General features: G+C 54.8%; 1 protein-coding gene across 5 annotated transcripts in view; it reads left to right on the top strand.

Moving 5' to 3' along the window:
- Nucleotides 1-27,805, top strand: part of KCNN3 (potassium calcium-activated channel subfamily N member 3) — a 75,322-nt gene that overhangs the window by 20,326 nt on the left and 27,191 nt on the right. For 4 of the 5 annotated variants that reach the window (XM_050930123.1, XM_050930119.1, XM_050930122.1 and 1 more), the window contains exon 3: nt 16,230-16,648. In XM_050930123.1, the coding sequence (XP_050786080.1) occupies nt 16,230-16,648 (419 nt within the window). Of the gene's footprint in view, nt 1-16,229; nt 16,649-18,780; nt 19,183-27,805 lie in introns of those variants that run through there. The other variant, XM_050930120.1, reaches the window with a different exon arrangement.

Genomic DNA, 27,805 nt, shown 5'->3' with positions numbered 1-27,805 from the left:
TGAGGATCTACCTGGAAACAAATATTTAATCAGGGGCTCATCTGTCTAGCAGAGGAAGGTCTAACTGGAGCCAATGGCTGGGAGTTGAAGCTAGACAAATTCAGATTGAAAGTCAGGTGTAAATATTTCACCATGAGAGGAATTAACCATTGGAACAACTGACCCAGGGTTGTGCTGGGTTCTCCATCACTGGCAGTTTTTACATGGCAAGTGGCTGGTTTTCTAACACCTCTGCTCTAGGGATCACTTGGGGACAGGGCTCTGGGCTGAGAAGTACTGGAGGTCAGACAAGATGATCACAATGGTCTCATCTGGCCTTGGAATCTCTGAATTTCCCCCGTCAGTGTCTTCCTGTGAGCCACAAACAAGATCATGTAAACCTAAGTGACAAACGTTCCTGTCTGGAGTGTAAAATCTGCCACTGCAAGGAAGCAATTTCTTTCCTTGCTGTGCAGCAAAATGCAAAAAACTCCTCTCTGACCAGCTCCCAGCCAGTCCTAGCCTCAAAGAGGAATAGAGTATCCACCATTTCCCAAATATACAGCCAATTTAGGCTGAATAAAGAGCCAGATGGAGTTAGGATGTGTTTTCTGAGCATTAACTTCTGGGTGTGAGAACTGAATTGAGATGTCACGCTGGTCTCTAGCTGCCTGTACACTTTACTAATAACTGACTGGAATTGATTTAGTCCTATCCATCGAGGCTGAGTCTCCAAGCTGCCCAAATTAATGTGAAAGTTAACACATCCTCTGGGTGTTCTCGAAAAGCTCAGCCTCCTGCGTTTCCCAGTCCCTTTGCAGTGGGCTGGCGCTCCAATAGTGATGCTGGCTTGTGAACCATGGCAGGATGGCATGAGCCACTCTGGGGCTGAGAAAAGCTCTGCCCATGCACCAGAGCAGAGAGACTGCCCCTTGCAGGTCTCTCTGCAGGGCACTTATCAGTTGCTTCCCAGCTGGAGAATTTTTTCCTCCCTCAGGAAAGGCTTTCCAGCTGGAAGCCTGGGTTTCTGTATTGGTCTTGGCTCACCTCAGCCTGGAGCTGCAGTCAGGAAGTTCTATGTGAGGTTTGGGACTGAGCTGCAGAGAAGGCAGTGTGATGTGGTGGATAAGGTCTGAGCAGGGCTGGCTCCAGCTTTTTTGCTGCCCCAAGTGGCGAAGCAAAAAAAAAAAAAAGCTAAAGCTGTGATGGGGGCACTTCAGCAGCAGCTCTACTGCGCCGCTTCATTCTTTGGCAGCAATTCGGCGGCGGGTCCTTCCCCCCCGAAGAGGGAGTGAGGGACCCGCCACCGAATTGCTGCCGAAGACCTGGACGTGTCACCCCAAGTACCCACTTCCTTTGCCGGTGCCTGGAGCCGTCCCTGAGTCTGAGTCTAGGAGCCAAGCCCTTCAGAGTTCTAATGTAATGTGTTTGTACAGCACCTGGCATGATGGACTTCCAGCTAATAAATGGGATTAATCGTCTACCTCCCAGCGACTCACTGTGGGGCCTTTGTCGACTCTGGGTCCATTGTGCCTGCTGGAAAATGGGGATTACCCCTCTTGGTCTCCCCCGGGGCTGGGGAGCAGGAATGTTTTTGTTCCTACCAAGGGATGCCATCCCAGGCTGCTGCAGAGTTGCCAGTCTCCTTCCCACTGCAGAGGGCTTTGCGTGGGCCTTGTTCTCAGTGCCCCAGGCATCAGACTGGTGGCACCCTCCTTTGGAGAGCCTGTGGTTTGGCTGGGCAGATCAGCTCCCTAAGCGGAGTTTAAAGCTGGCTAGATAACGGATCGTGGCTTAATGAGGCATTCCTGAAGGCTGGAGCCCAGGCTGGTGGGAGTTCCCTGTTTTAATGGCTGGAGCAAGTGAGAGCTGTTAGCAGTGCCATAGCAAGAGGCTAGTTCCTAAGTCTTAGCCCCCGGTGCAGTGCTGGAGCAATGCCAGAGCTGAGTCCCAGGGTGTAACAGCCCCAGGGGCTTCTCACAGTGGCAGGTCAGGCTGCGTGGAAGTGGGCCTGACTCTGACGTAAGGTTAGTGACATTAGACCATTGGCCTGTGGAACCTGTATCCTGCCTGCAGCATCCAACAGGAGATGCTCAGGAGAAAGCACTGAAAGCGTCAGCAGTTACAGGCCCTGAAGGTGGAAGGCTGCAGATGGTGGAACGTTCCTGCCTGATGGCAGTGGTGTCCAGCTGACATCCTGATCACTCTTCCTGCTCTTAGCCTGCGTCACTGGGCACGCTGGGCCATGCACTGTCCAGCCTGCTCCAGCCGCTGACGGTCTATGCGACCCAGGGGAGGGGGATCTCCTCAAAGGATTCCACACTGTATCACAGAATAGTGCTAAATGCCCTGCCCTTCCATGGCGCACCCTGGCTCTTCTGGTGTGGAGCAGGGCTGAATGCTTTCACTGTGGGACTTTTGTTACCTGGGATAATGGAGAGCACAGGCCTGTGCTCTCCATCCTGTGGCCATGGAGTCTGTGCTCCGAAGAGCCTGCCTTGTCAGAGCCCTGGGTGATGCGCAGGGATTCTGCTGTACTCCTGCCATTGTCCATGACTTATCTCCGTTACATTCATGCTGCCCTGTGGCACTTGGCATGTCTGACTGCACTGGGAATTTCTCACTCTCCCTAGCATCTGCAGCGGAATCCCAGCATTGCCTTGACCTGACGCAGGAGGGACAAGGCTGAGACATTTTCTTCCCAAGGATTTATAGGCTCAACTGGCAAGAAAACCAGATAAAGAGCAGCTGCCCGGGCTCCTGGTTTCATTTCTCATGGGGTCTAGCTTTATGAAGTACCTGGGTGATTTATGGGACCGCCCTGCCCAGGCTCTCTTCCACTGAGTGACAGCAGCCCTGAGCCTGGGTGAGTCTGATCGGGGTGATGGCTGCTTCTGCTTGGAATGGGATGTTGTGCTGGAGCTGAGCTCTGAAAGGGAGTCTGTCCCTATCTGGCAGCCTGAAGCCCAGCCATCAGTCGTCCTGCAGGGAGAGATTCTCTCGCCACCCCCATGTGAGCTGCATGTTCACTCACAATCTGTGGGACAACAGACACTGACCTGCTCCCATTGCAACCACCAGCAGCTTTGCCACTGAGTTCAGTGGGCGCAGGAGCAGGCCCAGGCCCTGTGTGAGGCTGGGGCCCAGAGAGCCGAGCACCGAGCTGCTCTGAAAGCCAGGCCCCAGGGGCGAGTGCTGAGCTCCTGCCAACCTAGCCCTGAGCCCTGCCAAAGCACTGCTGATCCACCAGACCTGGCCAGTGGAGGCTCTCTGGGAGAGGTCCTGCAAGCAGGCTGGATAACTGCCACCCCTCTGCCTTGGGCACTGGTTCTCTGTGGTCCTCGGTCCCCAGCTTTGCCGCCTGGCCCAAGACAGGAGCTCAGGCTGCGTTCACAGACTCCAGTTTGCCTGCACTCCCCATCCGTGGGCTGCATGTTCCTACTCATTTGCTTACACTCAACTGACACTCCTTCCTGGGCCCAGCTGTCCAGACCTCCCAAGGCACCCAGCCTTGCCTTTCGCTGTGGACACTGATAACTGCGTCTGCAGCCCCTACAGCTGCTGGGGCCTCTTCGGATCCTGCTTCGTGCACTTCAGCACAGAGTGAGTTTGATGGGCAGCAAGTGCCACTCAATCAGTGCTTTGCAGCTGGCTCCCTGGGTGTGCCGGCCTGAGGTGCACCCCTCAGGAGATGCCAGCGCCCAGAACATGGTAAGAAGTTCTCAGTGCTGCAAGGGTACAAAGGACATTGCCCTAGCAGAGTGGACCATGAGGGAGTTGTGGCAACAGCTTAAGGAGATTAATGCAAATGCCACTGGCACATGGAGTTACAGGAGCAATGTTCCTCCCAAAAGCTTCCTTTGGATGCTAATCTAAGGGCCCCTGTTTTTCTTGCTGTTTAAGGTCATTTGTCTGGAACGTGCCTCTCGTCATATCTCCATCTAGCAGCTCTTCCTATAGGGGCATACGATCATCTCGGAAGGGCCCAGGATTCCTGCTCGGCCTGCCCAGGGTGGGTCGCAAATCTTAAAGGTCTTGGCTTGGAAATTACAAATCTGTGGGATGATGATGTGAATCGGTACCTCACCCCTTGGCTCTGAAACAAAATCAGGACATTGTGTAGGGTCCAAAACAACTCCCTTCCTGGCGGTTAGTCACTAGTAAAAAACTGAATCGTACCGTAAAGCTCAGCTCAGACCTTTTCCTGCGGCCTGGATGCTCCTGAAGATCCTCCCTCTGGACTGCCCAGCCCACACCATAGATTCCCCACCCCTTCTCCTTTAATGCACTACTCCCACATCTTTTCTTGTCACCTCCCCCTGCATCAGGGAATCAGCAAACCTCACTTAACCCTTGCCCGGCACCTGCCAATTGGGTGGGGCCTCTTACGCAAACACCACCAGCTTGGTACACATCCTGTTGTTTTCATTCATTGTGATTTATGTTGATTTGCACATAATGCTTTTTACAGAAGGCATCAGCAAAGAGGACTCAATCCTGGACTGTCTGAGACACAATGCATCCCCAACTGCCCCTCCACCCCGCCAGCTGGAGGGACTCCCTCCGTACCTACATTATTTTCTCTCCATGCCTGTCTCCTCCCATACTCAGCTTTCTCACTCCCATCAGCTCCCCTCTTTTCTGCAATGGTTTTGCTGTATGAATAATACCCTCTTATTTTGCTTTGAGGCCGTGACCTGTGGTAAACTGTATGTTCTGCTGCCTCTTTATTTTAGTAAGCACCTCTCCTCTCCCTGCCCCAGGAGTCAGTTTGGTCCTTTCTCCTGTCTCCAGGATGAGTAACGTTAACCCCTTCACGGGTGCAGGTCAGGCCCCCTAGCTCCCGGCAGGGCATTTCCAGCTCAGCTGAAGTGGGACAGGGCTGGAGGATTTGTTGGCCATCCAGGCTGTTTGGGATAATGCACAGTTAGCAAACATCTGTAAGTGGCTTATGCAGGTCAGACTAGATGATCTACAAGTCTTTATCCTCTGTGATGCTACGAGGCCGCTGGCATGGCAGCCCAAGGGGAAAGAGAACGGGCTTGTGAATGCGGCACTAGCCTGGAGCGGGCAGAGCTGAGTTCAGCTCCTGGCTCTGGTGCAGCCCTGTCACATTGAACCAGGCCCTTAGGCTGCAACGTTCAACCCACTGTGCACATCCGTATCTTGGCCTGGCCTGGTCCTTGATCTGCCAGCTGTAGAATGGCACCATCACATTTCCCTTCTCTTACCCTCTGGGTTGTGTATTCACACTGAGGTCCTAGGGCAGGGTGTCTCGCTGTATGCACATACAGCCCTGAGCTCAGCTACAGCCTAGTGACAGGTGTAATGCAGATACTACACCTGAGGGGATTGGATAGCCTGGGGACAGCAGATCCTGCCAGGAGCCTGCTGAGTGTGCCAGGGCCTGGGGTTAAGCCACCCTTGCCCTTCCCCTTCTCTGCCCAGGGGGCAGTGCCCCCAGCAGGGCGGGAGAGACGACTGGGAGCTGCACTCTAGCGGAATGGTGCTGAATGGGCTGCCCCCCTTCCAGCCCCAGCTGTTTGTCAGTTGGTTTGCGTGTGTGAGGCCGGGCACGATATATTACAGCACTCCCCTAGCCTGGCCGGTTTGGATTGAGCTGTTCCTATCCAGCTGCAGAGCGGCATATGCGCCTCCAGTGTGTGATTGCTTGGGGAGGGAGCCTCATTTGTCTGTGTCTGGGAGCTGTCAGCAAAGACAAGGCCCTTCAGGGGGAGGAAGCGCTTGCACTCTGGGAAATGAGAGGGAAGGAAGCACCCGACCCTGGTGGAACTGGACAGTGGAAAGCACCGAGGCCCAGCTAAAACAAGAATGGGGGTGGGGGTGTTGCTGAGACGTTCCTGCTCCCCATCACAGACTGACACTAGTGTCCTACTGGGTTCTGACTGCACAATACTATTCCCCTTGGAGATGAGATGGGCTCTCACTGGGCAGAGGAGCACAGAAGTGTCACCCCGTAACCGTGCGTGGGGCAGGTCCTGCTAGATAAACCCAGAATCAGTCAGTGGCTGAGCTGCGCGGGCTTAGCTCGAGTTCCCAGCGAGGATGTCTTCAAACCTAGCGGGAGTGTCTGGGCCAGATTTTCAGCAAGTGTAAGCCAACTTCATTGGCTTAGATGGTTATACTGAGCTACGCCATCTAGGGGACCTGTCTGTGCCACATCCAGCATCTTAGGGATGGGCCAGCTCCTATAGCCCTGACAAGGCCTCGGTGCACATGCAGCCCCTGGACGTGCTGAGCGTGTGTGACTGCTGAGCGCTTGCCTGGCCCTGACGGGTCTGTTGCACCCTGCCTGCCATGGAGGCTCTAGCTGGGTGTGGGCAGCACAGCTACACTCTCAGGCCTTGTCTGGCCTGGGGCTCAGCTCTGCCAGTGCCACCGGCTTGGCCTGTCTGCACCTACAGCCAGACACAGGACCAAGTGCTCCCTCTCTCTTGAGAAGCTGGGGATTGAGTTGAGCCCCCACCCTGTCAGCTTGTGTAACGGGGCTAGGGGAGCCCAGCTCAGGCCATGCAGCTTGGTTCAGCACCACTGACAGCCACCTCCAGGAAGGGCCTAGCAGCTGGATGCTAACTGCAGGAGCCCAGGGTGGTGCACTCGCACTCACCCAGAATCCCGGCGGCACACTGCAGCCAGAGCCTGAGGCTGAATTTTCCTTGTACCCTTTAAGTCAGGTTTGGGGTGGAAACAGCTGGGGGAGGAAGGGGAGCTTAAGCCTGAATGAACACCTAATGGGAGGAGATGAATGAGGACACATGATTATTCTTGGAGAAAGACTTTGAGCCCTTCCTCTAGCCCTGTAGCTGAGCTGCCCGCAGGCGTGGATGGGGTAGTTTCAGAGACACATTAGGGAACTTGGGAGTACTTGGGCCTCTGGTTTCAGGGCCGTTTGCTGCTCCACTCCTAGAAAGTTAACAAAATGAGGATGAGCGGCTTCCTGAACAGCCAGCGTCTCCAGCCACCACCACTGGCATGAGGAAAAGGACAGGTGAGGCCAAGGCATGAGCGTTTCCCCTCCCTGTCTCCTGTGCCTGACTGAGCCTGTTGCTCACCAGGGGCTGAAAGCGGGTGGAGCAGATGAGGGTTGCTGCAGGTTGCTTCCTGAGGAACTGCACCTTCCCCAGGGCCCCGTCCTGACTCCCTTGAGGTTTGGATCCCTTGGAATCCCTCCTTTCGTCAGAAGGAGAGTTGGCCTGGTGCCTGTGACCTTTGCAGACAAGGGAACCTGGTCTCGCCTTAGGAGAGGCTGATAAGTGTTACTTACGTTCCAGTAACAGCGAGAGGCTCCAGCCAAGTGGGCCAGATCCTGCACAGAGCTGGTGTGAGCCCGTCTCTGCCTCCTCCCTTGCCGTCAGCGTGACCTCACTGCTCTCAGTGCAGACCCGGGGGTGCAGATGAGAGGACAATATCACTCTGTTGTTGGACTTCTTTTAGACCAGAGCAGAAGGGTCAGGGGACAACAGCTTTGAGGCTGAAAGCAGCTGCTGGGGAGATTAGGTTGTCCACAACTGCTTGTTCTGTTTAGTCACATGAAGCTGCTTCCCCTCCAGCTACCTCCGGTAAAATGATCAGGATGTGCTGAACGTTCTGCTGGCTGGGCCAGCAGTTCATTGTGGGGGTGCACCTTTCCAATGGAAGGAGGGGCTGAGCCAGGCCTCAGCCAAGCAAACTCCAGGGCATGGACACAGGTTGGCTGAGGACTGGGATACAGCCACGTCCCTTCTCTGTTGTGGGGTCTGAAAACCAACTGGGCAGGGACCCATTTCTTTTCCTAATTCAAGCCAGTGCTGTGGAAGAACTTGCACTGAATGGAGGGGACTGATGCTGCATCTCTTGAGCCAGTGTCACCAGGGAATCCTGGCTGGCAGGCTGTGTGGAGCTACCAATCTGCCAGTGGTCGTGTTCTGTCTGACTTTATTACGTCAGATGGGGTGAAACTTGTCTGCTGCTCCCTCCCCCAGCCCCCATGCAGGGATGCCCAGTGCAGGAAGCAGATGTGCACTGATTTCCAAGAGCAAATGCAAGAGCCTCTCCTCTCCTACAGGGATTGGGGTTTCTCACTCTCAGCTAATGGCTTACAGGCTGAGAATACTAATGAACCAATTACCTCACTCTTAAGGGCCGAGCCATCAGTTCTTGAGCAAAATGGGCTGCCAGCTGACCCAGAACCTGGCCTGTAACAGAGGCATTTGGGGGGAGAGAACAGCAGGGCCCCTGTCCCTTCCCCTGCCAATGTAGGGTGGGATGTGTATAATACATAAGTGGCAGTGCCGAGCCTCCCTTATCCAATGTGGGCTCTGTGCTCCCCAAGGAGCAGGCATTGGCCAAGGCCAACTGAGGTGTTCCTAAAATGATTACTAAAGCTTGGATCAAACACAATAATTTCCCCTTTCCCTATTTTGGATGCACATTAACCATGTAAGCATCCTGGCTCCCCAGGAGATGGGTAACCCATTTTACAGATTGGGAAACTGAGACAGAGAGCGCAGAGGGGACTTGCCCAAACTTCTTTTAACCCTGGGTTCCAAGTGCAGCGGGTGCTGTTGCTGTTTTGGCTGTGGCCTGAGCCCAGAGCGTTGGCGGTCAGTGTTATTCTGGCAAGCTGCCAATGTTGCCTGCGGATCACAAGTGAGAGAATGGTAATGGTGACTTTTTAAAGAGTTTATAACTCAGGCCAAGCTGAATGGAATTGCCTGGCACTAGCAAAAGGCAGGGTGCCAGTGTCAAGGCTTTGTCCCTGCCCCATTTCAAAGGCTTGCTGCAAACAACAGAGATGTTACAGCTTCTCAAAGAAAAGGACAAAAGAATCTTTTATACTGGAAAGTGTTAGGCAAGCTAACTCCAGGGAGAGCTGGCAGCTCCCCCCAGAACGTCCCTGGCTCCTAGGCAGTTAGTGATAGTGCCTGCCTCGGTAGCACTCCTGTAAGGCTGTGGCTTGGTGGTGGACTGGCTGAGGCTAGGAGTGCTGTGGGATAGTACCCCCAGCCTCTCTTTATTCCCAGCGCCTTGCTGATGAGCAAGGTATGAGAACTCAGAGCCACAGACGCAATGCAGATCGTGTTCCAGGCACCACGAGGAAGGGCACGGGGTGGAAATAGGCAGACCGAGAGGGCCCTTCTCCACTGCCCAGGCTCTCTGGAAGGATCAAGACCGCACGTATGGCTGGAGTCCAACTGTGCACTCTAGCCTTTGTCACTGGGTTTTAACTCAGCTCTAACGATAGCTGATAGTAACTGGGAGGCTGGTTGGGAGCAATTGCTGGAGGCTTGGCTGGGGTGGGAGCCGCGTCCCCACTATTAGCGAAAGGAGAACTTGCCTTAAGCATGGCTCTTTTCTTTGGTTTGTGGCCAGGCACGGGAAAGGAAAACGGAATCCTCTCCCATTTTCTGCCTCTGTGTCTCATTAATTAGCACTCGCTTGGCAACCGCAAATGGATTTCTCATCCTGCTGCTGCAGGATGCATCAGGAGTTGGCATGTATATAAACCCGGGTGTGTGTGTGTGTGTTGCATTGTAGTCACATGGCCAACATCACTGTCAGTGATCCCACAGCGCGCCTCCGTCTTCCATGACCTGTAGGTGAGAACGTAAGGAGGAGATTTTCAACGGCGCACGTGGGGGAGAGCTGCCCAGCTTCCAAAGGGAGTTGGATGCCAAACTGCCCTTGTGTCATGGTATAATCCCCACTCTGAACCTTAGCGTCCAAAAGATGGGGTACCAGCATGATTTCCTCTAAGCTCAATTACCAGCTTAGAACCTGTAGTGCTGCCACCAACCAGAAATTCCAGTGCCTGGTACACTCTGGTCCCCACAAAACCTTGCCCGAGACCCCCAAGACCCAGTCCCTCTGGATCTTACCACAAGGAAAGTAAACCCTTTCCCCCACTGTTGCCTCTCCCAGGCTTCCCCTCCCTGGGTTACCCTGGAAGATTACTGTGATTCGAACTCCTTGAATCTTAAGCAGAGAGGAAAATGCACCTTTCCCCCTCCTTCTCTCTCCCCCTCCCAGACTCTCCCTGAGAGAGAAAGTAATCCTAACACAGAGAGAAAATTAACCTCTCTCTCCCCCTTCCCTCCTTTCTCCCCACCAGTTCCCTGGTGGATCCAGACCCCGTCCCCTGGGGTCTCACCAGAATAAAAAAAAAAAATCAGGTTCTTAAACAAGAAAAGCTTTTAATTTAAGAAAGAAAAACAGTAAAAATTATCTTTGTAAATTTAAAATGGAATAGGTACAGGGTCTTTCAGCTATAGACACTGGGAATACCCTCCCAGCCTAAGTATACAAGTACAAATTAAAATCTTTTCAGCCAAATACACATTTGAACTCCTTCCAGCCAAATACACATTTGCAAATAAAGAAAACAACCATAAGCCTAACTTGCCTTATCTACCTGGTACTCACTATTCTGAACTTATAAGAGCCTGTATCGGAGAGGTTGGAGAGAAACCTGGTTGCACGTCTGGTCCCTCTGAGCCCCCAGAGTGAACAACAACCAAAAACTAACAGCACATACACAAACTTCCCTCTCAAGATTTGAAAGTATCCTGTCTCCTGATTGGTCCTTTGGTCAGTGACAGCCAGGCTCACTCAACTTGTTAACCCTTTACAGGCAAAAGAGATATAAAGTACTTTTGTTCTATTAACTCCTACTATCTGTTTATGGCACCGTGTGCCTTTGAACCCATCCTGCTTTGCCTCCCCCAGCAGACTAAGCCAGAGAGCTAACTAGGAACAGGGGAGCAGATTCAGAGGTGCCCTCTTGTATTTAAAATTGTGTCTGCTGGAGGGTTTTGCAGAACTGGGAGCGCCTAAAGTAGCGTGTGCATACTCGAAGGCCTGGGCCACGTGCGGACTGGCCCAACGTACAGCTGCACCACCACAGACTGGCAAACTCTCTGCTGAGGGCAGCAGTGGAGCCGAACCCTGCTTGAAACCAGGGTAGCTTGCACCTACCAAATCAAGGCTAATAGCAGTTAACTCTGCACTAGGGGCTTGTATGGGTATGGCCATGGATGGCTGAAATCAGGACCGATCCCCACTGCACACAAGACCTATAGGCCCTATTCTGCTCCTATTGGGCGATGCTCTGGAACTGCTCTCCACCAAGCCAGTCAGGACTTTGGGGAGCCTCCTCTCCCTTGGAGCAGACTGTCTCCAGGGAAAGAAGCTCACACGTCTTCACCTCCTGCGTCTCTCCTTGGAGCATTCAGCATCCTCTGCCCCTCCGTGCGCTGCCCACAGGGAGCCCGCCCCAGTGGGATCCTGGGGAAGCTACAGCGTCCTGCACCCCCACTTTGCAGTCAGACGTGACTCTCAGCCAGCCAGTAACACAGAGGTTTATTCGATGACAGGAACACAGTCTCAAACAGAGCTTGTAGGTACAGAGAACGGGCCCCTCGGCCGGGTCCATTCTGGGGGGCAGTGAGCCAGACCCCCACGTCTGCCCTCACTCCTCATCCCCAGCCAGCTCCAGACTAACAACCCCCTCCAGCCCCTCCTCTCTGCTCAGCCCCTTTCCCAGGCCAGGAGGTCACCTGATCTCTTTGTCTCCAACACCTTCAGCTGACACCTTTGCAGAGGAGGGGCCCAGGCCATCAGTTGCTAGGAGACTGAGTGTCAGGTATTTAGGTGCACTGGCCCTTTGCTCTGCAGCAATCACACACCCTTATCCCACCACCTAGATACTTAAGAACTGCATAGGGGACACTGAGGCACCAACACAGTATTCAGAGAAAACATGAAGAACATTCCCAGTTTGCCACAGCTCCCCTTGACTTTAACCGAGCAGGATCCAGCCCCTCAGCAAGTGGATTGTGTCTGCTCTAAAGGTGGTTCCTGCTGCCTGTTGAGCAAGCTTCATTTCTTCCTCCCAGGCTCAGCCTGCTCCGTGCTGTGCGGAAGGCAAGCCGGTACGTGGCAGGACTGGCTTTCGGAAAGGGCTTGGCTGTGACTGATGTAGGTGCAAAACACTCTGAGGATCAGAGACCCTGGAGCTGGCTCCGGGCTGCCCAAGAGGAACTGCTTGTGCCCTGGCAGAGATGGAGGGCAGCATGCAGGAAGGTCCCAGGGGAGCTGGGCTCTGAAAGAGCCAGACAGCCCGGATGGGGTGTACTACAGCTGTCATGGTGCTGAAAGTCCCAGCTTTACGCAGACATGTGCACTGCAACGTCAACTCACAAGGACGTGTGCAGCTGCCCAGGCCTATGGCTCCATATCCCTGAGAGTGAAGTCAAGGGCCTAAGTGGAGCTCGGATCAGGCTCCTCTCAACAGCCCTGCCCTGAGCAGTAAGGAGAAGTCCCATAGGAGCCAGGCCTGCAGTCCCGTGACACGCTGAGGCGCACTCGAATCCCAGCTGTAAGAGGGCAATGCCTGAAGTGGCAGCAAATGCCAGAGCTGCCCTAACTGGAACTTCTCCCACACCGATGGGTGCAGGCCGTGCTGCTTAACAGAGTCTCTTCCTTCCCCTGGCTTTCTTGCTGCATTCTCCAGCTGCATCATTGTTTCCTAGCCACTGGGGTGAGTGCGCTCGAGCCTTTCCCTGCCGGCAAGCCTGGGGCAGCCTAATTGGATATGGCTGGACTTTGGATGTGGTTTCCATGGAAACCCTGGTAGCAATGGTGCACTCCCAGCGTGCATGCTGGAGAGAACTTTACAAAGGCAGAAGCTTTAAAACACACACACACACACACCTCCTTTTCACTTCCCTGCTGGGGGGGTAAGGTTACAACAAACAAACATGAAAGCGTGCCCCCTTTCCTGCACAAGGAGGCAAACAGCTTCTGGGCTATTTCCTTTGCTTGTTTATTTGTAATACCCTTTGCAGGAAGGAATGGGCTGTCAGCTGCTCACACCCCTGAGCATCGTCCTGGCAGCTTGGAGCATTTTTATAAACAATTGCTTAAACAAAGCAGCTCCAGGCTGGGGAGCTTTCCAAACAGACCAGGGGAAAGAGACCAAGTAGCTGGGTGAGTCTGCCTGTGGCTTTGTTCACCCAAGAAGGATGCTCACACCCAGCCCCAGGCAGAGCTGCTCAGAGCAGGTGTAAGGTGCTGCCCCTGGCTGGGCAAGTGGGGAAATAAGATGGGGGTCCTCCTCACATGGGAGCCAGTATCTTCCGGGATCTGCTCAAAGGAATCCAGTGGCCAGGAGGCCTGAGATCTGGTCTTGGAGCTGCCTGCTGCAGGACCTAGGACAGTCTTTTCCCTGCTCCCTCTGACCGTGTCTTTATTTAGACTGCAAGTATTGCGGGGGCTCTAATTACTTATGTGGCTGGTGAGAGTGGGGGAAAGGAGGGACAACCGTACCGGGCTCCTGAGCTCAGCGCCCCCCCCCCCAGTGCTGTAACATCGGTGTGACTAAAGTGAAAGGGGAGGAGGTGACGCCTCAATGAACATGACTCCAGTCTGAGGCTCTGGCAAGCCTAATTCTCCACGCTAGAGAGCTGTTTGTCAGTGATTAACGGCGGTTGGTGTGCCCGTCTCTCCCACAGAGCTGCTAGGAATCACAAACCAGGGATGGAAAAGCCTGAGGAGGAGTCCCCACCTGCCCCCCCAGCCCTATGCAGGTTTGGTCTCTAGTGCATTCTCCGGTCTAGGGGTCAGTGGTTGGAGGAGATTCCTGCTTGGTTGACCTGTGTCTGAGCCTGGAGCCATCTCTGTGCTGCTGCTGCCCTCGCTCTAGCAGTCTGGGAACCCCTTGGATGTTGCCCCCTGAGACCCAGCGAGCAGCCAGCCTGCTATCATGCCTAGGACTCCTGGCTGTAGCATCTCTCCAAAGCTCTGCTGAGCCAGGCAGTGATGGGGGCAGAACTGGGCTGTTACTTAGCAAAAAGGAGCTGAAGAAGTTGTTTGAGTGTAAGCTTTGTGGAGCAGAGACCAAGTCTCCCTCTGCGTGTCTCATGGAGCTAAGTGATGGTCAGTGCTTAATTAATGCAATAATGCACTGCCCCATCGGAGCCCCACATACGCAGCCTGGGGGCCCAGGGCTCACAACCCCCATGGGAGCAAGAGCTATGCAGATAAACAAGGGTTTGCAGGAGCCAGGCCTGGTGCTTTCCAGTGCGGTGTCCCCAGCGCAAGCCAGCCTGACCTTCAAAGCCAAGGAGACCCTGCTTCCTTAGCCCGTCCTTCCTTACTGCTTGGCCCAGGATGAACCTGCTGCTGCCATGGGAACCGGATGGGCTCTTTCCTGACAGCAGGGTGTCTGGGTCTTTAATGTTGCTGTTGAAAAGCTGGCTGCCCCATTGTGTTGCTCTGATTTTCCCGTCCATCAGCGATTAAGAGCAAGGGGACCTTTAAGGAGCCATTCAGTCATGTTAATTGACAGTGCAGTGCTCAGCGGGTGAGGGTGATGGCAGGTTCTGCCCTGGGGGCTGGGCCATTCTAAGGCACAGTGTGAGCAACAAATTCACTGGGACCCCTGAGAGCAAAGGGAACTGGACAAAGCCCCTCCTCACGCTCGGTGTAAGGCCATTCAGGCATTTCCTTGGCTAACGCAGCTAGGCTGACTGAGAGCACTGGGGCCACCTGAGCTCTGCAGCCCTGGGTTGGCCCTGGGCCCCCTGCAGGCTCTGCTGTGCACCCAGGAGACCTGACTTCTGTTCCTGGCTTGTCACTGACCTGCTGGGTAGCCCTGCGTGAGTCACCTGCCCTCCCTGGGATTCTGTTTCCCCTCCTGCCTGGAGCTCATCAATGCAGGGCTCCTGCTACGCCCAGCGTCCAGTGCAAGGGGGCTGGGGGGAGAAGGGCCCTGCACTCCGGGTACAACGCTCTGTCCCTGCGTTTACAAGCCAAAGGTGCAGGACGCAGACCACAATCTCCATTTCTTCCTGGGTTGGCCCCTGCTAATCCCCAGAGCTTTTATCCAGTGGTTCCTGCTGCAGCATCCACTAGGACTGCTGGTATCCGAGTCCCATCATGCTACATGCACAGATGGGCTGTCACTCCCCAAATGGGGCAAGCTGAAAAGCTGCATGAGCCACTCCCTGCCTCCAAACTAACTGAGCCCCTTACCAGTGCCCAGCAGGTGGCCATCACCCATTCCCAGGCCAGGCCCTGCCAGACGGGATCCCCCCCAAGGCAGCCTGCAAAGGTCTGGCCCTGGCATGCAGCTCACCTAAGTGCTTTGGGGCTGCCGGCCCCCGCTCCAGGGGGCTGTCTTGCACATGGCCTACGCTGAAAGCCTTGTTCTAAGGCAGTACGGCCAGCAGGGCTGGGCCTGGGGTGGCTCTGCACGCAAATTTTCTCAGACAGCTGGCTCGCGCTGTTGGGTTGAGCTCTGTGCTAGTGTAGACAGGCCTTTCTACCACCCTGGTGTGGAGTCTCCACTCCCTCTGTTTAGTTTTTAAAGCAGCTGAAGAAGTGTCTTCACCCCCCAAGTGTGCCTGTGTGAACGTGTGATAGAGAGAAATGCAGGGACGAGAGCAGGAGAGGGAAAGCTTTTCCCCAGAGTGTTCTGTTCCTGGAATAAATAACCTCGTCTAAAACAGCTTCCAGTCTGTGGGCTCCACGGGAGAAACCTGACCTTGAACTTGCTCTGGAGTTGACAAACGTTGTCCCATGCTGAAGTGCAGCAATTCAGCCGGTTCCCTACAGACCCTCCTTCCAGCCTGCGTTATTAACTGCCGGGACCCTGCTTCTGAGCTCTGCTCGCAGGCTGCTCAGCCGGCTCCAGCACGCGCTGCGCCAGTCAGACAGGGCTAAGTGAGCACGTTACCTTTGCACGCCACAGGTGCCCAAGGATGGAGGTGAAAAGCTACAGGCCAGATCCTGCCCATCTGTGCTGCTGTCACTTACATGATTCCCACGGCACTGCCTGCCTGAGTGAGCATTAGCAGGGGATTGGTGTCAGTGGGAAGATTAGAATGGGAGTCCTGGGGCTTCATGGGGGCAGCTGCTACAAGTCAAGCCAAGAAAGACTGTGCCTAAAAGGGGCAGCTCGAGCTCTGACCATAGTGTCAGGACACCTGGGTCCTGTTCCTACTGCTACCACTGGGCAAACTGCCTCCCCTGTTTCCCCTCCTGCTCTTTGGACTGTGGGCACTTTGGGGCAGGGCCCAGAGCTCACGTTTGGGTTCTGGACCCTGTACCGTAGCCAGTGTGAATTCCCTCACGCTCTTGCCATGGTGTCCGTTCCCAGGGGCCGAGCCCTGCAGGGTAGCCCCTGGGAAGGAAGGCAGGGTGTCGCTAACTGGGTACTGTCTCTAATCACGTGCCTTCCGTCCCACTAGCTCTTCGTGATTGACAATGGCGCCGATGACTGGCGGATAGCAATGACTTATGAGCGCATCCTTTACATCAGCCTGGAGATGCTGGTTTGTGCTATACACCCCATCCCTGGAGAGTACAAATTTTTCTGGACAGCACGTCTGGCCTTCTCCTACGCACCCTCGCGGGCAGAGGCCGATGTGGACATCATCCTCTCCATCCCCATGTTCCTCCGCCTGTACCTGATTGCCCGGGTCATGCTGCTGCACAGCAAGCTCTTCACTGACGCCTCGTCACGCAGCATCGGGGCGCTCAACAAAATCAACTTCAACACTCGCTTCGTCATGAAGACTCTCATGACCATCTGCCCCGGCACCGTGCTGCTGGTCTTCAGCATCTCCCTGTGGATCATCGCCGCTTGGACGGTCCGTGTCTGCGAGAGGTAAGCCAGCTTTCTCCTTGGAGCAGTGAGTGGCATGCACGCTTTCTGCACAGGGCAGGAAGGGGAGGAGATGGAACCCTTCCCAGCTTCCCACAGCTGTCTAGAGCCCTGGAGAGGGGCTCAGCAATCCCAAGGCCCCCCAGAGATGAAGGGCTGAATCGATGATGTGGGCTCCATGCAGAACTCTCCCTCCCTAAGGCAGGCACCCCTAGAGCCTCTAGGGTACACCTGCACTGCACAAACAAAACCCAGGGCAGCAAGTCGCAGGGCCTGTGTCAGCTGACTGGGTTTTCACTGCGGGGTGCCGTTCCTACTCGGGCTGACGCCTGGCCAGGGGGGAGAGTCTCCACTGCTAAGGTTAGCCCTGTAGCGTGAGCCTGAGTCAGCTGACCTGGGCTCTGGGACTCACTGCCATGGGTTTCTCTTCAGTGTAGACGTACCCAGGGAGCAGGATGCAGGAGCCAAGGATTTTGTGTGTGTGTGAGTGCTTTGCGGGTGTCCTTGGTGCCATGTGAACAAACCCAGGGGATGTGGGTGTGGTGCTGTGCAAGCATGGCCAGCTGGCTACCCAACACCGCCCCCGGCCCCAGGATCGTGGGGTCCAGGTACACTGGTCAGCGGGCACAGGCCAGGCCAGTGGAATTAATAAGTGGCTGCCTGAAAATGGAAACCCAGGTTTCTGTAGGTACCCAGCGGAGGGCCGCCTTGCCAGGCTTCTGCGCTCCTCTCCCAGGGAGGCTGTGTGCATGCAGTGCTCCCAGGCCTCTCCGTTCTCACCAGCAGCCCCATTCTGCCATGCCAGGCTCCCCTGCAGTCCTTGACAGGATGACAGACCCCTGCTAGTTGGCCCCTCCCAGTCAGGGTTTGACAATGGGCAGAGCCTATCCACTGAGTCACACAAGTGCTACAAGGAGAGAATGTTCCCAGTGTCCTAAACTGTATCCGGGGGAGAGGTGCAGGCAGCTGGGGTGACTCTGCTCACCAGTGAAGGCTGGGAGGGCTCAGATGGCCTGGGCCCAGCCGCATTCTGCCAGGCGCAGTCTCCTGTGAAATAGTGCAGGGGAAGCTGCTGGAAACATAGAAGGTGCCAAATAACTTGCCAAGCCCCGGGCTCTGGCTCTCGCTTTGCTGAGAGCAACTGTCATGACAGTACAGTTACACGGCAGCTCTGGGCGAGCATCTCGCTGGGACTTGTGCACGTCTCTCCAGGTTGCGGTGGAGACAGCCCCGTACGAGGTGTGAATGTGGGGCAGCGAGTGTACTCCTAGCCTGCGGGGGTGGGGTGCAGGGATACGTCTCCTTCTGGGCTTTTCATTCTCACAGCCCCGCCAGGCTGCCTGCAGGCAGAGGGAAGGTTATGGGGTCACGAATGCATTCTGTGTTGTTCTGGGGCCAGAACAGAGACGTGGCTTGACAGCTGGATCATATTAGTCATGACATGGGAGGTGGGACTGACAGCTGCTGGCATCCTGCAGGGCACGCCTGGCATTTCCCCAGCCTCCCCCAGCTTGGCAAAGATGTGTCCAAGCAGGTTCCTAATTAAACCCTTCCAAGTGGGAATTAGCATGTGGGGCTGAGCTCAGCGGCTTTCCCAGAGGCTTGGTCTGACAGCAGCAGGCTGTCCCCGGGTGAGTCAGACACCCACAGTGCCACAGCTTGCCAAGCAGCAGTTAGGCACTGAGCACTTTGTGGGCACGGATAAGGGATCGAGCTGCTGATTCTTCCTTGCCTCCAGGCACATAAGCTGGCTCTGCTGGTGCCCTGCTCTCTAGTGCTGTCTCTTTGAACCCGTTTTGTCCTTGCTGCCAATTCATACCCCTCTGCTCTCCTGTTAGCACCCTGTCTGTCCAAGCAGTGACAGGAGGGGTATCAGGGGGCAGAGGCTTTACCATTGATCAAGACTGTCAAGACTTGCACAGCTTCGTGCATCTACAAGTAGGGCAACTGAGGCAGGGCTGCTGCCTGAGGGCCCTCAGCAACTAAGGGAGCCCTAGAAAACTGACTGAGTGACGGACAGAAAGGGGAAGCAGTGAGGCCAGCAGGGAGCAGGCAGATGGGCACAGCTAGGCACATGGGACATGTTTGTAAGATGGTGGAGAGAAAAGTTCCCTGCAGGCGGCTCTTTAAGACTGGCTGCGTGGCACTGACTGCGGACATGCAAAACTCACTGGCAGTGCCCCTGCCTGCCGTTCAGCTGGGAGGCCATTTCCCAGCCACTCCTCAGCCTCCCTCCACAGCCTCTTGTCATCTGAAAACCTTTTCTGGAAGGGGCAGCCCGCTTCTGCTGTATTGTTACTGTGGGAGCCCTGGTCCGGGGCCAGATCCCCATGGCGCTAGGAGCTGGACAACGCAGAACAAAAAGACAGTCCCTGCCACTCCCGACCCACATATAAGCCACAAGACAGCAGAGGGACAGAGCCAGGCAGACGGGACTACAAGTGAACAGTGAGACAGTGCTGGTCAGCCTGCCAGGCCATGGCCTCTGCATGCCAGCAGCATCACAGCAAAGGAGCGTTTGGCAGTGGGACTGGAAGGTGGGTGCAGAAGTGGCTCTGGGGGTTTCCTCCCACACGGGGGGGGCAGCGCAGGCGAAAGTACAAAGTGGCTTGTTTGAAAAAGTAACAAGTGGACACTGGGGGCTGGTGTTACGGGCCAATCAGAGGTGAGTTTCAAACGCTCCGTAGTGAATGGGAGAGGACAGACAGGTGGGGAGAGGAGGGAAGGGCCTGGGAAGCGAAAACCAGCCGCTTGCGGGGGGTGTGAGAGCGAAGTGACATGGGGGGAGGGACACGCTAGGAAAACGATCTCGGCATGGTTCTGAGCAGGGCAGACTGCATTTGTCAAGGCCAGAGAGACGACTGCCGAGTAACCAAGACAATGGTGAGCTCTAGCTGTGTGGAGGGAGAGGCAACGGTTATGGGTTAGCTGCATTGCCAGGAGCCCTTCAGATCGGGACCCCGCAGCGCCAGGTGCTGGGCCAAACAACCCCTTCCTCAGGGAGAGAAGAGCAGGGGGCACAGGGAGCACAGGTACTGCAAGATACTCCAGCACTATGGTAAGGCGCCCGTGGCAGTACCTGATGGATGGGCAGACAGACAGGGAGGGAATAGGGTAGGCCAGAGGCTCAAACACTGGCAATCCTCAGCCTGCTGAGTCTGTGGGGGAGTCCGGTCCTGCACCCCTCTTCCTGGGACTCACAGTGACTCTCAGCCAGCCAGTAAAACAGAAAGTTTATTGGACAACAGGAACGAAGGATACAGCAGAGCTTGTAGGCACAACCAGGACCCCTCAATCAAGTCCTTCTGGGGTTCAGGAAACTTAGTCCCCAGCTTGGGATTCCCTGAATTGCAACAACCCAGCCCAAAACCAAAGCTGAACTAACCCAGCTCCCTCCAGCCGGCCCCTTCCTTTATCCAGCTTCCCGGGCAAAGGTGCTGACACCCCTCCCCCCTGCCTAGCTCAGGTTACAGGCTGAGCACCTGTCCCTCACCTAAAGTCACCCCCTGCTCTCTCATCCCCGTACTCCATCACAGTGGTGCATGGCCCTGGCTCTGCCCTGCGGGGGGCCAGGGGCTGTTGAATGCAGAGCAGCGATAAAAGCACTAGGAAGCCAGAGTAGCTAATTGATCAGGAGGACTCTCAGCGGCCTTGTTTGCATGTTTGTCCTGCACCTGCCATTTGCCTAACAATAACGCTATCTCTGGCTGGCAGGGCTAGAAGTGCTATTGGGAGCCTGGGGCCTGCTCCCTTCCCTCTGAGATGAGCTTGTCTGGCCCAGGTGTGCTGGGGAAATCATGGAGCAGGAGAGCAGGGCAGTCAGTCTGCGGGGAGGATCAGGGCTGCCAATGAAGGGTCAGGAGTTGCGCTCTGAGGACTCGCAGGCCACCTGCATGCAGGCCTCTGCACTGACTCCCGTCTGCCTGCTCAAACCACCCCAGAGCTGCTTCTCCACTCCCCCCCTTCCTTCCCTTGGATCTTTGGGTCTCTCCCTCCCTTCTCTTTTCTCTAGATTCATCTCTCTCTTCCTTGGGAAGCACCTTCTCGCTGCCCAGCCTTCGCCCTTGCAAGCTGGTCATTGCTCGGAGGAGCAGAGAGCCCCCTCCGTAGCATTCGCATCTCTCCCACTGGCTCAGTTCTGGTCCCATAAATGGAGGCTGTGTCACAAAATCCTCTCCTAACTCCCAGAGACACAGCCGGGGACATGGCACCAGGACCAGCCCAGCCCTGACGTAAGGAACCAGACTAAGCTCCCCACCTGTAAGCCCTCAAGGATATTCCCCATGGCTGGTCACCGCTTGGCCGAGGGCCCTCCACTCCCTGTGCTGCTGTGCACCCCAGGATAGGCAGCCGGGTCCTTGTGTGGCCCTGCCCTACCTCGCATTGCGAGGTCTAATCAGTACTTGCAGGTGAAGCCTTAGACGAAAGACCCCATAGTGGGCAAAGTACTGTCACAGCTGGCTGTCCACCACAGGCCAGTCCACCACCAGAACCTAGTCATTTGTGCACCAGGATTATCACCTTTCCAAAGGGCTGGTGCAGACGAAGGCGGTGCCAGAGCTGCCATTCACCTCTGCGCAGTGCAGGCAGTCGGGGTCTCCCCAGTGGGAACTGGGCAGGGAGGCAAGTGCTGCTCTCTCCTGGAGCCCCGTGGGAAGAGCGCTTGCAGCACCGCTTCAGTAGCTCAAAGCACCTGCCAAAGCTACTCAGTTCTCCAACTTGCTGAGGGAGAGACAGGCGACACCTTCCAGCTGCACCTCTTCACTGCCTCTTCCCCGGCTGGGCAGATTCCATCTTCCGCACGTTGTGCTTGGGTAGCTGTGGCCTCCTCGCTTCCAGCCAGTGTCAGTGTGGAGTCAGCAGATCAACAGCTCGTGCTTTGCATTGCCATGCACAGACGGTGCTGTCCCTGCCTGCCCAGCCCCGCTTTGGGTTAGCCGCTGCTACTGCTATGCAAGGAAAGATGGAGTTTCCTAGGGCAGACAGGCCTGCCCAGATTCACTTCACTGGCTGGGCCCTGGGTCGCTGTCACCCCAGGGGGCGGGTGCACTGGGAAAGGGGAGCCTCAGTCTGGATTCCTGGAACCTGCTACCAACCAAACCAAACTCCTCTTAGAGCTGTGCTCATGCATATCGTTGGCAGAGTGGGAGCAGCTACGCCCGGCAATGGCTGTAGAACACCAGGAAACCACGCTCTTCATTTCACCTGGCCTGTACAGATGGCACGCCAGGGTTTTCTCTGCCAGTGGGGGCCAGAGGTGAGCACAGACGTAACCACCTAGGGGAGTCATGGAGGACCCAATCCTTGGCCCTGGTGAAATCCCCTTTGTGCTGCTGGGGCCTAGCTAGGGCCTGAAAACGCAGCTTGACCTTTGATGTCTTGTTGGAGTTAGCACTTTGTTCAGTGCTATCACATCACATCCTGGGAGTCTGAACTGAGCCACCCTCAATAGAAGAACGTGCTGCAAAGCTGGGTCGAGTAAGCCAGGCCATCTGCTTTGCAGCACTGAATCAGCTTCCTGCAGGTTTGCTGCCACCAGAGGTGCAAAAAGCCCCAATAGCCACCTGCCTCACGCCCAGTTTCTGTCTTGGAGGGTCGCCAGCCCGCAGGCTCAGTTTGACAGGAGCAATCTGCTGGGGGAGTTTGAGCTTCAGGCTGAATGGAGTTACTGGCAAATCAGAGGGGTGAAAACAGGAGGCTAATATTGATATTAGAGCTGTGTTTAGAGACCCTGATCAAGGAATGTCCCTCCACCCCCATGCTGGGCGCTGTCCTACAGACCTTATGCTCGAGGTCATTCAAACTCTCTTGCAACCTGGGCTTATGCTGTTGCTCCCCAAGCAATGATAACTGTCTTGTGCTAGGGCCTGTACGAACCATAGCGAGGGACCGAGTGTACGGCATGAACAGCCGCGGCTCAGAGTCTTAGATCTTTAAGGCCAAAAGGGGCTATAGTGATCTGCAATTTCACCCAGTAATCATAGAATCGTAGGACTGAAAGGGACCTTGAGAGGTGTGAAACTAGAATGAATTATATTGTAAAAATAAGAATGGATTAAAGAAATGTTGTATGTATCTTTAAGCAGAAATAAGAAATGTTGAAATACAGGTGCCAGGAAAAGAAACATTAGGCATAAACAAGGGTGCTCATGGCGAAACGTTAAGAAGATTGGTACTAGTTAGTAAGGAAATAAGATATGCATGGCTAGCCCAGGTAAACTTATCAGATTCTGCTTCCTTTGTTTTCTTGTTAAGTTCTCGCCCTTTTATCTGTTTAAATAAGATAGTTTGTGTCTTGCATGGTGCTCACATCTGGGTATTATTAGCAGAGCGCAGTGCTAATAAAACAGAGTGGTCTGACAAACTGTGAGTCCTGAGTCTAACATTGACAGAGGGCATCTAGTCCAGTCCCCTGCACTCGTGGCAGGACTACGTATTATCTAGACCATCTCTGACAGGTATTTGTCTAAGCTTCTCCTAATTCCTGTGTCCAGGCCATCATTTCTAAGTGAGCTACAGCAGTCCTTTTAGTAAGACAGCCAAACCTGATTGAAAGATTTCAAGTGAGAAAATCCACCAGATTCCTAAGAAAGTTGTTCCAATGTTCCCCTCCCTGTTTAAAAACTTGCACCTTATTTCTAGTTTGAATTTGTCTAGCTACAGCTCCACAGGATTCCATTCTGCCTTGCTAGATTAAAAAGCAATAATTTACTAGTCTGTTTTTTCACCCCGTGTAGGTACTTAAAGACCATGGTCAAATCAACACTTAATCTTCTCTTGGTTAAACTAGACAGACTGAGCTTCCGAAGTCTCTCACTGTAAGGCAGGTTTTTCCAGGCCCGGAATTATTCTTATAGCTCTTTATAAACCCCTTCCAATTTTTCAACATGCGTTTTGAAGTGTGGACACTGGAACTGCCCCCAGGATTCCAGGAATGGTCTCACTGATGCCCTAGACATGGTCCTGTTCCAGTTCAGTATTTCTGTTTACACATCTCTATCACAGTGACTCGCTCAGCCAGCAGTGCACTGCGAGCTCAGGTTCAGCTGGTTATCTGCCACGACCCCTACAACTTTCCAGGACATAGTCCTCCAGCTCAGAAGTGCACCAGCATCCCCAGATATACACCTGGCATCTGATTACGTTAAAATGTGTGTTGTTCACATAAGCCCAGCTTACCAAGTGACCCAGGTCAGTCTATGGCGCTGCCCCATCCTGATGGCTTGTGCATGCTCTCTACGCAGAAAGGAAGGATTGTTCTCTCCGTTTACAGATGGCAGCACAGAGGGATTATGTGATTTGCCCCAGATCATGCAGGAACTGAACCCACAGCTCCTGACACGCAGGCTCGTGCCTGAAGCAGCCCATCCTGCCATGAAGATGGTAAAATCAGCTGTACCTGGGAGTCCCTGTGCCAGGGACTGCAGGGACCGTCACTAGTCCTTTCAATGGCTCTCTGCAGCCTCTGCTTTGAAGTGGGGGACACCTGACCCTCTTCTCCCCCTCTCAGGTGCCTTCCCCCCAGCTGCCTGACCCCCCTGGCACTGCTTCCTGTGCACGGGATCGCAGCACCACTCAGGTTTTGGCCTGGCCCCATAGCTGCGTGGCCTGTGCTGCCAGTATCCCTGCCTGAGTAGGGGAATCTTCGGGATCTCTCCTGGGACCTCGGGCGGGAAGTTATGGGAGATGAAGGCACTGAGAGCAAGAGACCTTTCACTCTGCTTTCCAGGTGCCTGGACTGGGCGCCCAATCACTGCAGAGAACTATGACTGCCTGGTCTAGGTTGCCGGGGCCTGTTAAAGGGGAACTCAGATTGCTTTAAGTCGTATGGAAGAGGGCTGGTGCCACACGCCCTGACTGCACAAGCTTTTCTATGCTGCAGTGATGGGTATGGTTATCCGACAGTGCTATGACAGTGTGGTTTATGGGTTCTGTATTTGGGGGATTTAAATGGTCTGGCAAGGTCCCTGAGCTCTCCTGACTGAGTTCCTGTCCCCCGTGGGATTGATTTGGAAAATGAAATGTAAATAAATAAGCACTGATACTAAAAAATAGCCACTGTACAAGTTAGCAAGCACCCTACTCCAGATCACAGCCATGGTAATGATCCATACCACTACAGCAATATCCTCGGCCGAACAGCAACCATGAACGAATGCATCCTTACGCCTCCCAGCTGGGCGAGGTCTGCGAGACACAGGGATTGTGCCACCAAGACCGGAATGCAGCCATCTCTAAGGTGGCCCACAGAATCCATCAAGAAGTAGCAATGCTACACGACCATTTAAGACAGGAATTACAGAATAACTTTGTATCCAGTTGAAAAGGCAGGTGTCAAAATGCAATTAACGGGGATGGAATTGGGCCAGGAAACAGGATGGCAGAGCAAGCAGCCCCCAGCAATCTCCCTAACCCTCTACCCACACTCTGCTGGGCAGGGGGCAGTTAGGACACAGAATAATGACTTGATATGTTGTACTAGTGCTGCCCAGGCATAACGGCCAGGAGAGCTGGTGGCTACGTTAGAGGCAGCTGCAATACAGGGTGTGTCTGCCAGTGCAGAGCTCCACACAGAGAGCGTGAGTGGGGGTGGGGTGGGGGTGGGGGAACCGGATCGTCGTGTGCGTCTGTCACCACTGCCTCGTGCTGCTGAGGCTGCGCCGGCAGACTCGCTCCTTGCTTTTAGGACTCAACACGGGAGTCCGAGCTCCATGGCCTCTGGTGAGGCTGCACTCAGGGCCCATCAGTGCTAATTGGGGTGGTTTTGAAGCTATGGGCACCTGTGACCTGGGGACCCCGACATGCATGGCACATGGGATGCTGTGTCCCTTGGTCGCTTTCCCCCAGCTCCATTCATCCTCCCTGTCCCTCTGCATTTCACAGCCCTCTGCTCTCTCTTCTCCTCCTGGCTGCTGCTTCCCTTTTCTTCCCTGCTCCCTCCTCTGCTGCCTCCCAACCCCCCCGAGTTGCCAGGGGTGGCTTGTGGTTTTTCAAAAGGCTTTGCGTTGCTTAGCAACCCATCAGTATGCTTTGTACACCGCGCCTGCTCAGCACAGGGGTTCTGGCTGAAGCACAGTGAGGTTGCCGGCTCCCCCACTGAGGGGGCCACATTTTGCCCCCATCAGAACAATTATCCCTGGTATGCTGAGCACAGTGACCCCTCCCCCATCCCACTTCTTTACCTTGCAGAAAGTTCCTACCCATTGAGCTGCTTGGAGCCAGGTAGCCTGCAGCACAGCGCCCCCAGCTACAGCTTCTTCCACCGCATTCTCGGGCGCGGGGGATGACTCTGGGGCTATTGGACTATCATGGGCCCCACACCCATTCTGGCTTGTGGAAAAAGGCATCAGTGCCGCTCCAGGGGCAGTTCCCAGTGACCAGCGGCAGCTGGGTAATTGCCGCAGGCCACTCAGCAGAGCGTGAAGTGCTCCCTCTGAGCACGGCTGGGAGCTCTCCAGATGGGACTGCATTACCTTCATTCACTCACCTGCCACAGACCTAGCTGCAGCTGTGTTTGGTGCCCTTGTCACCCTTGTCTCTTAGCTCAGCCTCCCCAAGCCAGCTCTGCTCCATCACCACTGCCAGCCTCAACCCCTCCGTTTGCCCACTTCTCCCTCGTGGTCACTCCCCTCCCATGACACCTACCCAAACCCGTCGCTCGCTCGCTGTGGGCATTGCCTAGCAGTAGTAACATGCATCCTTGGACTAGGATACTCCACTTCCAAACTGGGCCGAGAGGGCAGATGCGTGGAGGAGGCTGAGCTTAGAACAGCTGTCAGCTCCCTTGGAAGGAACACACAGTCCCAGAGGCTTGGCTTGGTAGGGACTGGCCCTGCACTGGGGGAAAGCAATGGCAAGGAAAGCTGAGAGGAAGCCAAGTAGCCTGGGAGAGTTTGCTCCCAGCAGCAGCGTCACTTCGCTTTGCTTGTTCAGGGGAAGGCGGGTGGTGGAAATGAATGCTCTGGTCTGAGCCTTTGGCGTGAGCGTGGTCCTGCAGCCGCTCTCGCAGCTTTCGCATGGCAGTGCATGCCAGCGGTCCGTCTGGACAAGCTTCATCTGCTCAAAAGTGCTTTTTGGGAAAAAAGAAAAAAACTTTGGTATGTTGGCCTGTCCGTAACCCTTTTCCCTCTGAACCCCCCCAAACTGTTCTCATCAGCCAGGCTCTTCCGTTCACGTCCTGCTTGTGGCAGGCAGACGACAGCTCCAAGCCCTTTATCAGAGGCATACAGCTGCCTGATGATGGGGAAGTACTTTTCCAGGGGTAGGAACACCCTGCTGACTGGTTAGCAGAGAAAGACGTAACCCACCAAGTGAAAATCTGCCTGCGAGAGGATATGTTCATGCAGCAGAGGAATGGTTTAAATGCATTGTGGAGAGCGAGGCTGGAGTAGCATGGTATTGGCAATCACCTCAAACAGAGCTGAGATTCTTGAGTCCACCTCCACCTCTCGCTGTAGTAACATCTCGCTATCCATGGCTGTGTCTGGAGTTGACCAGATGCACTGCTCTGTGCTGGAGTGATGCGGAGCTGCCAGGCTGCATGGGTGTTGGCATTCTGCTTGCTTCCTCCAGCCCAGGACTCCTCGAGTACTCTGCTTACTAACTGTTCCCCCTCGCTCAGGTTAAGGGTTTTCAGGGCTTACGGCTCCGCTGTTGGCATGCTGACTCTAGAGGGTAGGACTGTGTGCTGCTGGGTTTCTTTACCAAGGGTACAAGATCCTACTACCACCTTCTCTTTATATAGCATCTTTATGCTCTTTATATAGCATCTTTTATCCAGAAAGATGGGAAAGCGTTTTACAGACAGCCTGGCCTTAGCTGGAACTGACTCGGGGGAAAGAGCACCACCTACTGAACTAACAACACTACTTCTCGCAGCTCCTGGGTTTACCTGGAGTCTCATGTGCAACAGCTACACACTTAGCTTTTGTGATAAAGCAAGATGAGCGCCCAGTCTGGCACAGCTGCACACTGGTCCCATGGAACTGGTTGTGCAGAGAAAGGGAGGTGAATAGATGGCATGGAGATCTCCTCACTGGGCATGGTTCAGCAGTGACCTCCGTCTGCCTTTTGCAAATACAGCCCGGGAAGGGGTGGGGGGCTGGGTCTTTCTGCTGCCCCTGGTTCCGTGCAGTGTCCCTGGACTGCCTTGGCTTGGTT

This window comes from Gopherus flavomarginatus, chromosome 20 (genome assembly GCF_025201925.1).
Source record: "Gopherus flavomarginatus isolate rGopFla2 chromosome 20, rGopFla2.mat.asm, whole genome shotgun sequence".
Lineage (NCBI taxonomy): Eukaryota > Metazoa > Chordata > Testudines > Testudinidae > Gopherus > Gopherus flavomarginatus.
The sequence above is the reverse complement of the archived record's forward strand: the minus strand, read 5'-3'. Positions and strand labels throughout refer to the sequence as shown.